At 42.6% G+C, this 16,604-nt stretch overlaps 2 protein-coding genes across 2 annotated transcripts; one reads left to right on the top strand and one right to left on the bottom strand.

The window, feature by feature from the left end:
* Window positions 1-879: 879 nt before the first annotated feature.
* On the top strand, window positions 880-9,474 carry LOC311242991 (uncharacterized protein; the record flags this gene model as incomplete). The annotated part of the gene is made up of 6 exons (XM_084332053.1): window positions 880-1,044; window positions 1,451-1,510; window positions 8,052-8,183; window positions 8,610-8,756; window positions 9,132-9,192; window positions 9,383-9,474. The coding sequence occupies 6 exons, from the start codon at window positions 880-882 to the stop codon at window positions 9,472-9,474; spliced, it is 657 nt and encodes a 218-aa protein (XP_084188179.1).
* A 906-nt stretch (window positions 9,475-10,380) lies between these two features.
* rab33ba (RAB33B, member RAS oncogene family a) lies at window positions 10,381-16,384 on the bottom strand. The gene is made up of 2 exons (XM_084332349.1): window positions 15,876-16,384; window positions 10,381-15,608 (listed from the first exon to the last, which is right to left on the bottom strand). Exons 1-2 carry the CDS (start codon window positions 16,101-16,103, stop codon window positions 15,102-15,104), a joined length of 735 nt encoding a protein of 244 aa, XP_084188475.1. The 5' UTR covers window positions 16,104-16,384; the 3' UTR covers window positions 10,381-15,101.
* Between the last annotated feature and the right edge of the window lie 220 nt (window positions 16,385-16,604).

Raw genomic sequence — 16,604 nt, 5'->3', positions numbered from 1 at the left:
TATCTCGAGAGATAACCTTAACCGGCGAAAGAACTTGCCGTCACACGATTGGTGCGACCAGAAACAGCAGTGACCAATCGGAGCGCAAAACGCAAACGCGGAAGCATGAACCGGTTGCCTTTCGAATAGACGCCTCCAGCGTAGCTCAGTGCAGTTATTATGTGAACATACACCCAAAACCTGAGAACCCTATGTGATAACTGTCTGAGCCCAGCGCAACCACCCCCATTCAAATCAGACATTGTTTGGTTAGATGTGAATGATGAGTCCTCCGGCTCCTTGGCACACTATAGCTAAACTGTGGGTGTGATAACTTTGTGTGGGTGTGATAACTTAATATGGTAACGCTCCACATGTTCATATTGACTGAACTTTCCCTAAGGTCGTGTGGATTCTTAAAATGGGTGGTATTCCCATTTTTATTTGCATGTAATTTTGCGTCTGTGAGTGGCGGGGTGGCCTGTTCAGGTTAATGGGTAACCCGCTGGCGTTCACCTGTCTCAGCAGCCCGGAAGGGGAGGAAAGGTAGGTTACATTACGCTTTGTGAATGTAATTTAAGAGTCTAATAATTGCCTTTTGTGTGTTTGACTATATGCCGTTAGGCATTAAGTGCTGTACGGCTTTATACTTAGAGACAAAGGATATGACCACCACCAATCACCACGTGTTTATAATTATACGACATCAATAGTTCAGCTATTCGCGGCGGGGAGTCGACAAACATTTTAACTGGCTGCGTGATTAATAGCAAAACGTACATCTGAGACGAAGTAGCCTAAACGCTGATACAAAAACGTGAAGAAAAGGTTGCCTGCGGCTGCGTGTATCCTACTATACGTTTCTGTGGCCGTCCTCAGCCTGCCTCGGGTGTCTGAGGGATGGACCGCTACAGGTATTTCATCTTCAACCAGCGCGGTGTGGTGGTACTGGGGATCCTCCAGATGGCCTGCGCGGCGTTCTGCGTGGTCTGCGGATTCATGGACGCGGTTTTCCGCAAGGACACCCCATTGAGCGTCACCAGAGCCCCGGTGTGGGGAGGACTGGTGAGCTACCGACCACCCTCTCAACATTGTGATCAACTTCTGAATGTGTTGACAGTAGACTGGCCAAACTGGGGCCTCCACAACATTCTTTATACCCATCCAAAGGCTTCCCCTGAGTGATAACTGATTAGATTCTATCATCTATTTAGTTGAACTTGAAACTGGATTCAATTTTAACTGATTTTTTTTTGTTACATTAGAAATGGCATATTATTAACCAACACCTTATGGGACCTAAATTGTGTTTTATTTGAGGTTGTGTTTTACTGGGGTTGTGTTGTGTTTTACTTGAGGTTGTGTTTTACTGGGATTGTGTTTAATGGGAGTTGCATTTTATGAGGGTTGTATGCTTATCTTCTCACTCATTTCCTCCCTTCCCGACCATGTGTTCCACTTCCTTGTGTAGATTATGTCCTGCCCAGGTGTACTGGCACTGTTCGCTTCCCAGAGGAAAAACCCAATACTGGTAAGTCACTGAAGTCCATTCAACTCTCTGGAATAACCGATGAGATTAAAGCTACAATGTTTTAAGATTTTCTAACACCGATTTAGAAGATTTAAAAAAAAATTGCTCCAAAACATATCGTAACATGGATACACTGATGTACAGTCAACTGAGAGAGAGTTTAATTGACCACCATAGCAGCAGTGCAGAGATATTCCATTCTAAACACGGAGAGGCTCAACCTTAGAATAGAATAGAATAGAAATACTTTTATTATCCTGAGGGAAATTTGACACTGCAAATCGCTCAATATTAAACATTTAGACAGAACAGGTCACGAATAAGAATAACAAATCAAATTGCCTAAGAATAGAATAAAATGGAATAAAATATACACAGTAAATAAATACAGTAAAAATATACTGAGGTCTACAGTGCTGTTTCAAAAGTAAGAGTCCAGGAAGATGGTAACTGTCACTCTGTGCTCAGTGATGCAGTGAGGCACAGTGATGCATATAGTGTGAGCCTAGCACTGAACATGCTCCTCCTGTCAGCCAAGTCTGTGTATAGTGGGTGGGAGGGGTTTTCCCTGATGGCCTGGAGCTTAGCAAGGCTCCTCCTCTCTGCCACCCTCGCTAGGGAGTCCAGCTCCACCCCAACCACGCTACTGGCCTTCCTGACCAGCTTATCCAGCCTGTTTGTGTCCCCTGCTCTCAGTCCGCTGCCCCAGCAGGTCACAGCGTACAAGAAGGTGCCCGCCACCACCGACTCATAGAACATCCTCAACATCCTTGTACAGACATTGAAGGATCTCAGACTTCTGAGGAAGTAGAGTCGGCTCTGGCCCTTCTTGTACAGTGCCTCTGCGTGTTTTGACCCGTTCAGTTTGTTGTCGATGTGCACACCGAGGTATTTGTACTCCTCAACCATGTCCACATCGACTCCCCTGATGGAAACGGGGGTCACAGGTGCACTCCTTCTCCTCCCCAGTTCCACCACCTGGTCTTCGCCACATTTAGCTGCAGGTGGTTTTTATCACACCATGTGACGAAGTCCACTACCAGTTCCCGGTATTCCCTCTCGTCACCGTTCTTTATACATCCCACTATCGCAGAGTCATCAGAAAACTTCTGAAGGTGGCAGGACTCTGACCGATAGTGGAAGTTGTTGGTGTAGACTGTGAAGAGGAAGGGAGAGAGGACTGTCCCCTGCGGGGCCCCGGTGTTGCTGACCAGTCTGTCTGACACACAGCTCCGTAGGCACACGTACTGTGGTCTGCCCGTCAGATAGTCAACAACCCAGGACACCAGGGGGGCCTCTACCTGCATCGCCTCTAACTTCTCACCCAGCAGCCCTTATGGTATCAAAAGCACTGGAGAAGTCAAAGAACATGACTCTCACAGTGCTCCCCAGCTTGTCTAGGTGAGTGTAGGCTCGGTTTAGCAGGTAGATGACAGCATCCTCTACCCCAAGTCAGGGCTGGTAGGCGAACTGGAGTGGGTCTAGGTGGGGTTTGATCACCGGGCGGAGTTGCTCCAGGACTAACCTCTCCATGGTCTTCTAGCCCAGGGGTTCCCAAACTTTTTCAGCTCGAGACCCAAAAGAGAAAGTTGGTGTTTCCCCGGGACCCAAACTTACAAAAATACATCATGAATTGCCATAACATACATTTATAAACTACTGATAAAGAACACAACAAACCATGAATTAAAAATGTATATGAAATGTATTTATTTAATTATAGAAGTACATCACAGCAATAATCAGAGTGTAATGTTAAGTTGCTCACCACCTCATAACATATATACATACAATTTTGTAACACTTTTAAATGAACAAACATGTTCTACTCTCCTTTCTATTTCTCACCCCTTTTTCAACTCTCTATTTCTTACCCCCTCCCTCAGTCCCTCAACCTTAAACCCCAACATTGAGCAACATTCTGATTAATTTGTACTGACTTATTTTAAAATTCTACTGACCTGACATCATGCTAGAAGGGGTATAATATTTCATCTATGGCACAATGAAATCTAATGAGAGGTATGTGGCTGGTTGAAGTTTTCAACCAGGAGATCTATTCTGGGCTTTGTTTTTTAAAGTGCTATTCTGAGGTCATGCTGAGCATTTAGTCTGTTTCTGTATTTGTTTTTCAGGTATGCTAGAGTAGAAAACCCAGATTCACATAAGTATGTGGTGCCAAACTGAATCAACACATCTACAGCTTTTTTTTTTATAAAAAAAATATATATATATATATATATATATATAATTTTTATTTTATTTTTTTATTGGCGACCCAATAAAAACGGGTCCGCGACCCAGAGTTTGGGAAACGCTGTTCTAGCCAATCAGAGAAGCTTACATGGAATTTCATTGAAATAAGCACTTTTAGTGGTGGACCATGTAGACTAATCACCAGATGTCATACTTATTCTAACAAAATTCCCTTTGCACTTCTCTGGTTGGTTAGAAGGGGGAGCCTCTCTTTTAGAACTTTATAATGGAATATCTCTGCACTGCTGCTACACTGGCCAATGAAACTTGCTCACAGTGGACTGTGTCAGTGTGTCCACCTTTTTAAGATTTATTTTTGGAGCAAAACTCAAACAAAACAATCTCGCATGTAGCTTTAAGATACCCATTTAGTTTGTGGCCAGAAAAACAGGGATGGTCTTTCATGGTCTTTTCAAACTTCGAATAATAATAATCGAATATACGTATGTGCATGACATGTCATATGGCATTCTTGGGTCCATTCAGATTCACAAAGAGAAGCAAGCAGAGGCTTTGCTCATGCAACTTGTATGTCAGTAGAATTCACGGCAGAAAACCCCTTTAACACTCAGCTGAGGTGGGCAAGAAGGTCAGACTTGCTGTTTGAAGTCTTACTAGCATTTTCCTGGTGCTCTGTTGTCAAGTTGAAAGGTAATGTTGCATCAATGTCGCTGCTGCAGGTAGCGGCGGTGGTTTCTGGTGCTGAAGCCTCTCTCTCCTTGGAGCTGTCACTGTCAACAACCGGTGCCGCCACAAAATAATGTTGGCTCAGGGCCCTATTCCCCGTACCTGGTTCAACTAAGTCGATCAAGAGTCCCATTATCCAGATTCAATTAACCCGATGTTTGAAGCCGGGATTTTCCTGTTCCTCGAAGGTGGATTCAGTCTCGTTAACTCGAACCAGACTTGAGACCCAGGATAAGTGCGCGCGGCCGCTTCAGTTGAAAAGCCAGCACGTATCGATAGCAGAGATCCTGATTTTCTAACGGCATTGATTGATTAATTGATTTAAAACTTTATTAACAGATTGCAGTATGGCTCAATAGCCTCGCCGACAAGTTAAATGCATGATCTATAGGCTAATTTTAAGTCCCTCATTACCCCAATCAATCAGATTATATTTCTTTAAACTTGCCTGCTGGCAGTAGGTTTATTGATTGAATAATCAAATGAGATCTTGCTAGCGAAAATAATTAGTTTAACTGTTATACAGAATAAGGATACGGCTCTCTTACCCATTGATTGATGTATGGTGGATCTTTTACTTATCTGCACTGTGGTGTGACGGTTTGTGGTTTTGACTTTCACGCAGACGGCCCGGGTTCGAATCCCACTTCTCCTAGTCTTTTCCTTCTTTTTGCAATGTAGGAATAATTCAATTTGGTGCATGTTGAGAGCTATATAAAGAATGACATCCTCAATGCATGTAGATTTATAATATTTTAACTTAAAACTAGGCTACTTTTGCGTATAATCATTAATATTATATTCCAAAAAAATTATATTGGAAACGCGGGGTTTCGAACACCGGTCGCCCGGTTGCCAGGATTCAGCACTAGCCGCTGCGCCACTGTGCCAGACGGGATATATTCATTGTTTATCCATTAATGGACGAGAGACCCGTGTTTAGAATATTTTACTTTTGAATGAAGTTTTATCTCTTTATTCTCAAATGCATTAATGTGACGTCAACGGCTCATTCAATTTCTCAAATCCGTCAAACAGCGCATCTCATCAGACATTTTAATCCCAGTTACAATATCACACAAAAACCACAATCCCCGCATAGACACTTCAATTTTATGCTTGAATGAAACACAATCCGGGCGCTCCGTTAAGCAAATCTACAGCGGAGAATATATGAAACTAATCAGAGCCAAACGGCCGATAGGTTTCATTCATTAAAAATATCCCCGCGGGATTCACATTTGCAATGCGCCGTTATTAAAATAACCACATGCAGCATGTATCGCGACTCCGAGCGCCGTATATGACGTGCATTATTTTATTTAGGACAAAGTAAATCTATAGGCTCAATATGATTTATTATCAGCATTTAGTTCTATTATTATACATTTCAAAAGCCCCCTCTAGGAAAACGAAGCACAGAAACATAATTCAGAATGGTATAAATGGGATCTCTAGACTGTGAGAATCATTTCAGGAAGCGAGCTGTCATTTCTTTGCGGGGGCGTGGCCATGGTTCATCCGGCTAACTGAAGTTAACCCTGCTCTCGACCAGGCTCAAACTTTTTGATCTGTTGTCATGGTGATTTGGACAATCGAGCGTCGGGGAACAGGAAGGTCCGGCTTAAGTCAGGCTTGACTGGAAATTATCCGGCTAACTCAGTTATCCAGGTACGGGGAACGGGGCCCAGGCTGTAGTAGCTGGTGCACTGTTGTCATCACTGTTGTAATCACTGGTTGTCAGTCTTTTTATTTTTTTTGGTGAATCCAAATTGTCCGAGGCTTGGATGTTTTGACATGTCTCCATATAGACGTAAAAAATTACAAATAAAATCAGCTTTTTTCTAGTTTACCATTCAAGGACCGTGCTAACTCAGTGAAGAAAAGTTCAAGTGGCAAACAGTGATTTGAGTGCAGCACCGCCCCGCATTAATGGCCACAGCAGGAATAGACACTGCATTGCGTTTATTATTGTAGACAAATGTTTGGAAATTGGAATTTTATTAGTGAATAAACACACAACAATCAACAAATGTTTTTATTATTTATTTAAGGAAGCTTAATGTACATAAAATCTATAACCTGTGTCACACACAAATGGACAATGTTGTAGAGCTCCCCCTGAATGTCTCAAAATAGGTTTTCAGGGGAGCCCGTGTCCCTTTAGCTCCCCCTTAGTAGAACCCTGTACCACACACAATATGGCATATCTATTGCTGCTGGAAGATATCTCTGATCATGCACTGAGGAGCCGGACTAGGCACTCAAACCCTGTGCCACCACACGTCCAGGTACTGTCCACCTTGGGGACTTGCGCGTCAACCACCAGCTCTATGTGGTCTCGCGCTTCCCAGGAGGTGAACCTAACTCCTACATCTTACAGAACAGATCAGATCTGTGGATGTGCACCTTGAGCAAGGAGATGCTGGAGACACATGGCTAATTGGTATGTACTGTATACGTGCATAATGAATCTTTCCAGCAACAGTAGGCTTCTATTATTCTAATGACTTGTTTTATTAGGAGATTGCGGATATGCGCTGGCCCCCTGGTTCATGACCACACTCACCACCCCAGAAGGAGCAGGAGGTGGTGAGCCAAGCGTGCAGTCGTTCCAAGCGCAGCATCGGACTGCTGAATCTTTTTGTGTGCTCCTCTCCTGACACCACGTTAAACTCTCCTGTTAACTCGTCCCATGGCGCTTTTTCTGGGTGGCCTTGTACCCGTATTGACTCTACTAAATAAGATATCACCCTAAGATGTCATGTTCTACACAGTATGACTTATTACTATAGGGTCTTTATACCTGTATCACTGTACATATTAATACAACTCTGTACATGCATCTGATGAGCACTATTACTCTATTAATAGTAGTATTTATATATTTTATACCCAGTTTAATCACCTGTGCATTGTATGTTACTATTGCACACTTTACTGTTACATTTGTATTTTTGTTGTATTGTACTTGTGCTGTATGATGACAATACATTTTAATCTAATCAAATCTAATTTTGATCAATCGCAAATTGCTTTTGCGTTGCCTGTGGACACGGTCCTCACAAGGGTCAGCATAACTCAAAGTGAAATTCTTAGCCTCCTTTATAAGGAGCTGGCGGAGCGTTTCTGTATGCAAATTCAGGTGTAAGAGAACACGCTTTCAGTTTAAAAATGTGTGACGTTCTTCATTCAACTGAGAACACTTTGGTCATTTACGAATACCGTTTCATGCGTTCAGGCTTCCGGAGGAGGACTTTTGTAAATTTGTTCGTACAAACTACTTACAAAGATTGTTACGTACATGTTCGATCATGAGGTCCATTGTGTTAAATGGGATCATCAATCTCGATTTATGACCTGTAATTTAAACAGGTTATTGCCTCGGATGTCAGAATCATCAGCAATTTGTTGCATTATAGTTAGCTAGCTAACGTTTGATATATTGGTTGATGTACTGTATATTTCCTCAGATAGCTTGTATATTTTTATACAAGGCTTCAATAGAACTGGCACAGGTCTGGCACCAAGCAGAGCATGAAACGCTGGCATTCTTCTGTTATAGTTTCCTTTGTTAACCCTGTCCTCTCTGTCTTAGGTGAGTGTGATGATGGTGTCAGCTGTGTTGTCCTGCGTTGCCGTGGTGATTGTGTCTGCCTACTCCTGTCTGACGCTGACTTATGGGGAGGAGGATGCAGAGGTTTTCCACCACCACCACAGTCCTGAAGTGGTACATACACATGCACGCAGAATCACTCTCTATAAAATCTTAATTTCATTTGGATGTTTAATTTCACCTGGTTCTCATGTCCTAATGCCCAGCGTTATCTTAAACCTTGAGCCCCATCAATTGTTGTACTCATGTATAGAAATGTACTGCATTCTTATAAAGGCGGTAGTAGTAAAACACACATCCTAGGTGTCCCAGGTGTTGTGGTACAAAAGTACATAGTATACAGTATAATGTACTAATAATACTTGTACATTTCTTTTTTAACAACAATACCTTTGATGGGACAGGATATTTTCTAGGGTGTTTTCGTAAATTATACAATTGGATCCTAGACTCCTGGGGCTCACGAGGCGTTTGTCTCTAGGTCCATCCAGGACCACATCCAGGCATGACTCATGTGACCATCTCTGTCTCTGTGCTCAGTCGTTTGTCCTGCATCGGATGGTCAAGGCAGCGAACGCCACCATCCTGCTGTCCTGCGTCATCAGCCTGCTCCTCTCCTCACTCATCGCCTACCTCGGCTGCCGCAGTCTGCCACTCTGTGCCTGCTATGATGCCAGGACTGGACTGGTAGGACAACACAACAGAACCTGCATCATTCTAACTAGGGATGGACCAATACTTGTGTCAGAAATCTGGCTGATACCAGGCCAGGATATCCGTATCAGAGAATTTCTATTACCATTAAAAATTATAATAATAATAAAGTTGTGTCGGACTAGCACTTAAAAGAAGGTGTATTTATTGGCCACATTTTAACATGTACCTTATACACTTTGATACAATTTCACGTGAGTTTAGAATAAAAATAATTCATTACACTCCACAGTCCAAAATACATGCATGCATCACCAACTCTATTCACTTCAACACAAGGAGATATGAAGTCAAACCATATTAGACTAACAAATTATGTCATATGTTGCGTGTCTGTGTACACTCTAGGAGACACTGGTTCCCCAGAGCGACCCTTACCCAGGAACTGAGCTAGTGTGTACCTGGCAAGGTAAGAAGAACCCCATGTTTTTGTTATTATGCTGTCAGTTAAATGAAAAGGTGGGGTAGTCTGAACATACATGGCCATTAATAGGAATTAGTCTGAACATGAAATGACAGTCTCTGCTTACACTGACATCACAAAATACCTTGTTTTCATAGTTTTCGATGTCCATGTAACTTCCCTCTCAATCCAGTAGGGTGTGATGACAGGCTGTTCAACTCTCCTGCCCAGTTGACAGAGGAAGAGGAGGCGCCGTCCAAACGGCCTCCCTACAGCCCGATTACCTGATGATAGCAGCTCCACAGTGACATGGCAATGTTTGCTTTTTAGTCCACAGACCTCTGTAGATGGAATCTATTCCAAAGACATTCTGTGGATAATTCCTTCAAATCATTCTGGATAGGTGATGCCAAACATACTCCAGACAGAAGATATAAAAGGCTTTCTTTTTCTTTTCTTTTTAAAGAACACTTGTCTTAATCTGAATGTTGTTTTCTTTGGTCATTTGGGGATTTAAGCAGTGCCTTTTTATATCAAGACCAGCATTTCTCTCTTCTCTTCTCACAGCAGAGATGGGGAGTTTTTAAATCGCCAAAACGTATATTGGTCTTTGTGAAGGACCTATGACTGAAACTCATTATGTGCAATATTCATCATCAACCAATCTATTCTGCCAAATAATTATGTGCCTGTAATGTAAGGTACAGACGGGTGAATTTTAAGGAAAATCCAACAAGAGCTGCCAGAACAGCTTCAAATCACATTGGCATAGATTCTACAAGTCTCTGGAACTCTACTGCAGGGATGGAACACCATTCTTCCAAAATTCAGGTCAACCTGCTCAGCATTTTCATATCTGCCACAGAGCACAATAAGATGTGAATTGTTTAATTGCATCATGCAATACAACTGTATGGAATAATCTGCATTATGTACTTATCTTTCTCCACTTATTTATTCAGGGTTTTCTTTTAATGTGTCACCTGTTTATAATATAGATACATATAATATATAATGTTCTCATGTTGTGACAAATCTGTGATTTTATCATATATATATTTCACTAATAAAACCTGTAAAAAAAAAATATATATATATACTGTATATAATTCCTTCTCAAGTGATCCTTGGAAAGAAAAGATGACACAACTGAAAGATGACTTGGCAACACTGAAATGTTTAGGGTACTTTATTGCAAGGCCACACATGACAAACTGTTGCAAGCATCTTCCTGTTCTTGTAGTTCCTAGTAGCCGAGTGTTGTTGAATTCATTTACTGTACTGTAGCTAAAGATTTTTTCAGGCCACTTCATGAGATCAGGATTATATTACACAAGGTGGTACATGCACAGTACCATTGTTCACGACACAAGTGAGCAGAAGAAGGTAAATAAGCAACTATTCTGGAAAGGAAACATGTTAAAGGTGCACTATGCAGTTTAGAGTGAGATGTGAAAAATGTTACAGTATATTTTCATCGCTGAATAAATTATTCTCAGGTAAACTGGGTCCCTGGAACAGAGGTTAGAAAATTACCTGAAAAGCTACTATTTCACTGTTGTTTACAGTACCCACGCCCTCGCAATTCTGTTTACAAATATACATTTATTTACTAAAGTATCTTCTAGGCCTATGTTTAGTTCACAGTGGCTCAAAATAATTGTTTTGATTCAAATAATTTTTTTACCGTTTCACTGTTTATGATGGCAAGGCCTGCGGTTTTGTTTTCAAGTATCAAGGTGGAATTATTCCTTTGAATTACATGTTTTGTAAACTGATTGCAGGCTCTGCAAATATAAACACCCCTCCCCTGATTGGTTGGTCAACTATAATGTTGATATAAATAAACTAAAGAAAGACACTTAAGGAGCATAATACAAAGTAGCAATACAACTACATGTTGCCCACACACGTTCCCTATCTAGTGTTCCACACTTTGAGACCAGCAGCTGCATACAAAATAATTGATGTTTATCAACCTTGGTTCCTCTTTCATGGCCTCTTAACCGTTTGACTCCTGAATGAGAGAAGTCAAAGTCATTATCCCTCAGTATTGATTGATTGATTGAAAACTTTATTAACAGATTGTAGAATGGGTACAATACAGTACAGCTCAATACACACAATTGTTAAGGGGATGCAGACCAGAGAAAGACTTTCGTCTTGTTTACATCAGGGTCCCCCATTTTCAATTCATCAGGACATATATGACATACGTATCAGAAGCACGTGTCAAACTGAAGGATCATCTGTGGCCCCAAAAAAGGGGGGTAGCACTATTTGCAGTAAAATAGTCATTCTGAATCACACCAAGATGAAGGGATGCAAAACGGGACAGTCTGCTTTACTATAGGCTTGTTATATCGTAAGTTAAGAAAAACGGTTCAATGTTACTGGCTTTTTGTTGTTTCATACAATAGTGCTAGGTTTTAGGTTTCTGCTTGACATCTATATTATTATTATTATAATAATAATAATTTAGGACCTGCTCAGAGGTCATTCATCGGCATGTATGCGATTCGTCTCTGCGATTAACCCATCCCGTCGTACTTCCCCCCCAAGGGCAGCCGGGAGCAGACAGGCGCAACGTGAGCCGCGCCAGGGGACTAATCGAAGTGCTCCTGTCCGTCTTCGTCAAGGACGCCACAGCGTTAGCGATCTTGTTGTTGTGCATGTTTTTCCATTGGGTTTATCTTATCGGGGGGGAAACCCTTGCGAGCACGGGGGGAACATGCAAACTCCACACAGAAAGGCCTGGGAGATACCCCACCTGGGTAACTGGCATCATGGAAACCTGGACCTTCTTGCTGTGAGGCAACAGTGTTTAACCACTACACCACCGTGCCGCTCCTGAATAGTGCATTGTAAGCTTAAATATGGGATAAGCAATGGGTATAGGCATTTGTTTACATCTATTGATGATTGAGAGGTGTGTGCAGTCCACTTAAAAAACATATAGACTGACAGGTAGGCTATACTTTGTCACTGGCTAGCCCTACACAACACTGTATTCTATATGTTGTCACTGGCTAGCCCTACAACACAGTATTCTATATGTTGTTGTCACTGGCTAGCCCTACACAACAATCTATATGTTGTTGTCACTGGCTAGCCCGACACAACAATCTATATGTCAATCTATATGTTGTCACTGGCTAGCCCGACACAACAATCTATATGTTGTTGTCACTGGCTAGCCCTACACAACAATCTATATGTTGTTGTCACTGGCTAGCCCGACACAACAATCTATATGTCAATCTATATGTTGTCACTGGCTAGCCCGACACAACAATCTATATGTTGTTGTCACTGGCTAGCCCGACACAACAATCTATATCTTGTTGTCACTGGCTAGCCCGACACAACAATCTATATCTTGTTGTCACTGGCTAGCCCGACACAGCCCTTGTTGTAGGACTGAGCTTAACACACCCGCAAATGGATATCAGGAGATGGCTTAACACACATGGGTTAAGCCAGGTTCCTGACCAATGAGTTTCATTGGAAAAAATGTATTGAGTAAAGGATGAAGCTTAAAAGTGCACTGTTCAGTACAGGAGAGGGATGTGAAACTCAAGAGAAGTTGGGAGAGATTTCTACTGTATATTTTTCATTACAGAATAAACAAACTTGGGTCCCTGGAATTCTGTTTGAAGCTGCAAAGATATGAAAAGGCTAAAGTTTCAGTTGTGTTCAGTACAATGGCAGGGCCGTGTTATTCAAACATATTTACTATTTCAAAGTTCTTCTAGACTGTTTTGTTTACAGTGCCTCAAAATGATTTTGTTTTCATTTATGACACAAACTAGAATAATTACATTTATAGCAATTATGTTTTGCAATATATGTGCAGGCTCTGCAAATGTAACACCGAAACGGTATAGTGCACATTTAACATATATGTGTGAGTGTAGCATAGTTATTAATGTCAACATCTGTTATTACATGTGTATTATCTGACGAGTTATAGTATAGCCTCCACTGAGAAGAACCTCACTGTATTGTGTAGTGTGCACTGGAAGAGCTCCACCTTCTATACCTTTCCTTCTCCTAGCCCCCATACACCTTTTGATATAACCCCATTGAGAAGAGGTGGGTGTAATTTTCCCCTTGTTTCCCAATCATAATCCATTTTGTAATTGTCATTTAAATTGTTTATTTTGCCCATACATGATGTAATAAAGTTGCAATGCATATGTGTTGTGTATACATTACATTGTCATGTATTATCCCTCGTTTAGATAATGTTAACTTTACCACGTAAATTAAGCTAGCAAGCTAATATTTCCCACTTTCTCTCTCCATTTGTGTACCGAGCTGGTGTATTGGGCACACAACACATTCAATTTGGAGGATTGTGTTTTTTCCCCCATCAGATATGTTTATTATCTTTGTATTTGGGTTTTTAAAAGCTTCTCAAAAAAGTCAAAAGTCAACTGTCATTTTTCCATTTGTGCAAAACATACAGAAAATTGACATGGTCGTAATATTTTGTTAACATGTGGACTACTGTAGCCTTCAAGGTCATGTATGACAGCTATATGTATCACTAGTTCTGACGAGAACAAGGTTCTTTTGATATCATCCCCTTGGGAAGAGGAGCCGGTGTCTTGAGCACACATTTAATTTGGAGGATTGTCTTTTTTGTTCCTTCTGTCAAAACGTAATAAATCAACCTCCAGTTTCATCTCTGGGTCTGTCGTCTCTGGGCAACACTGACCTAATCTGGTGTGTACTGCACTGGTCAAGAACAGTTCTTTTTAGATTGTTCCTTTCAGCTCAGACAGAAAAAACAAGTGTGTTATTTACTCTAAACACTAGGTTAACAAGCAAGTAGGCCACTAGGAGGTTAACAAGCAAGTAGGCCACTAGGAGGCTGAGGGGCCCATTGATTGCTGACACGGCAGAAAAGCGCAACAATCATTAACACCTACGTCCCTACCTAGAGTCAGGCGCTCCGAGGTTAATGCTGTGCTCCTGACATGTGGGAAAGTAAAAAATTCTGGCGGAAAATTCCAAGTAGGAAACTCGGGCTAGATGCAACTGTGATGTTACTGAAATGCCCTTCATGTTACTGAAATGCCCTTCATCTGATGTCGTGTCAATATGGAAGCATATTGTACACGTTGATGTTACATCAATATGGAAGCATACTGTTGTACGTTGATGTTACATCAATATGGAAGCATAACTGTACACGTTGATGTTACATCAATATGGCAGCATAGTGTACAAATTGATGTTAAATAAATATGGCATATGGCTGAAGTCACATATAATCCAGGTATAAACCACCCAGAATACACAGTTTAACATACAGATAGATACCAGCGTTGTTCAACTCAAAATAGATTTGTCAGCCTCTTGCAGAGAGCTCTAGGTTTCTCTGAACAGGACCCCTGAATGCACTGAGGTTGTCATCACAACCTCCGACTAGAAATGTCCAACTTCTGACTTGAATGGAATGCGGCTTAACCAAAAAAAAAGGGCAGCAGGCCCATCCACTCTCTCCACAGACACCCCGCTTTCAGCGCAGGTGCAGCCTTTACTGTGAATGTGGAAGTGTGAGCGCTGGGTGAGGTGAATGAATGTGAAAGCGTGAGCACCAGGGCACCAAATAAATACAGCCCATGTCACTTTTGTTCAGTAGTGTGAAAATGCAACATTGTATAGTTCATGTTAAGTTACGACAGAGAATTTACATACGGTACGGTAACTTGAAAAAAAAACACAAGACACAAAATAAAACTCCTTAGTCCGTATTCATGGAGCATCTTAAAAACGGGAGTGCTGATCTCACACCAGTCAGTGATGGGCACACTTAGGTCATACTGAAGCTTGTGTGGTCCTGTTCCCAGATCAGTGTAATACTAGCTCAGTACTACTTTCAAGATGCACCTCTACCCCTCTCATCAGCAGCTGCTGCAGCCCCAGCTCCTCGCCCCTTCCTCCCCCTCGCCACCCCCTCTCTTCAGGGTGACCGTGTCCCCGTGTCTCCCTATGCCCCCGGGTAGCTGGCTGAGCATCAGGGGCTTCTGTGACTTCAGCTTGTGGGCCACCGTCATGAAAATGGCCTCCACGTGGTCGCTGCTCCCCTGGCTATGGCCATCCCCCTGGCTGCTGGGGTTCTTGGCGGAGGTCTCGAACAGGGGCATGGAGTGGGCATCAGCGAACTGCTGCGCCACATCCGTGCCCACCTGGACAGAGTCCTGGAGGTCGCACTTGTTGCCGACCAGGATCCGGGGGACCTCCGCGCCGAGGGCGTGCTGCTTGCACTCCTCGATCCAGGCCGGGAGGCTCCGGAAGCTGGTGGCGCTGGTTATGTCGTAGACGAAGACCACGGCGTGCACGTTGCGGTAGTAGTGCTGCACCATGGACTTCCTGAAGCGCTCCTGGCCCGCCGTGTCCCACAGTTGGATCTGAGGGGAGGGACACACACACACACATAGATGGATGCAGTAGTGCCAGCTGACAGTCAAGTGTTATTTTATTGATCCCCTTGGGGAAATCCAGGTGTCATAGCAGCATGGGGGAGGGGAGGTACAGGCAGAAGAGGTAACAGAAATAGTAATACTAATAGAGTAGAACATAATGAAATGGAGAAAAAGGGCATAGGTACGTTATGTATAATGTCGTATATGACGAACGTGAATATGGTCCAATAATAGCTCTACTCTGTAGCCCACCTTGATTTTCTCGCCGTCGATCTCGATTAGTCTCTCCCTGAAGTCCACCCCGATCGTGGCCTCGGTTTTCTCAGGGAACTTGCCTGCACAGAACCGGTAGGTGAGGCAGGTCTTGCCGACTCCCGAGTCTCCGATCACGATGATTTTGAAGATTCGTGTTCGCGGTGGCGGAAGTGTCGTGCTCGTCAACGAGCTGGAGAACTCCAAAGACGACTCCACGTCCGCCATAATAATCACCGTCTTCTTACAATGATTTATCAAGCTTTTTCTTTTCAGCGTTCAGTTCGGTGGCTTGCAGCCACCTACCGAGCTCTAAACAGACTCTGTTGTGTTTGTTGAACATCCAACATAGCTGTCAGGAGAAACCTTTGCAATGAACTAGAACATCGCCATTTCACACAATCACACCGTATTCATATAACCAAATGATAATATCGACGTTGATACATTTATCGCTAAAACATACTTGTTCAGATTTGCTCCTCGCTCCCTGTCCTCCACAGCTGTGAAGCCACGTACCATGTTGTCAACCGACACGATTTCTCGCGATACAGTCGAGAAAGGGAACGTCTCCCATTACCGTCCTGATTGGGTATAGAGACCATAGATATATATAGAACACTAGATAGCTTAAGGCGGAGTCAACAGCGTCACTGAACCGCCGCCATCTTGCTCGAGTCAGCCTCGAGTGAGAGTGAGTGAGCTGCACAGACAAAAATACTCATTTAA

This window comes from Notolepis coatsorum, assembly GCF_963971535.1.
Source record: "Notolepis coatsorum genome assembly, chromosome: 16".
Lineage (NCBI taxonomy): Eukaryota > Metazoa > Chordata > Actinopteri > Aulopiformes > Paralepididae > Notolepis > Notolepis coatsorum.
The sequence above is the reverse complement of the archived record's forward strand: the minus strand, read 5'-3'. Positions and strand labels throughout refer to the sequence as shown.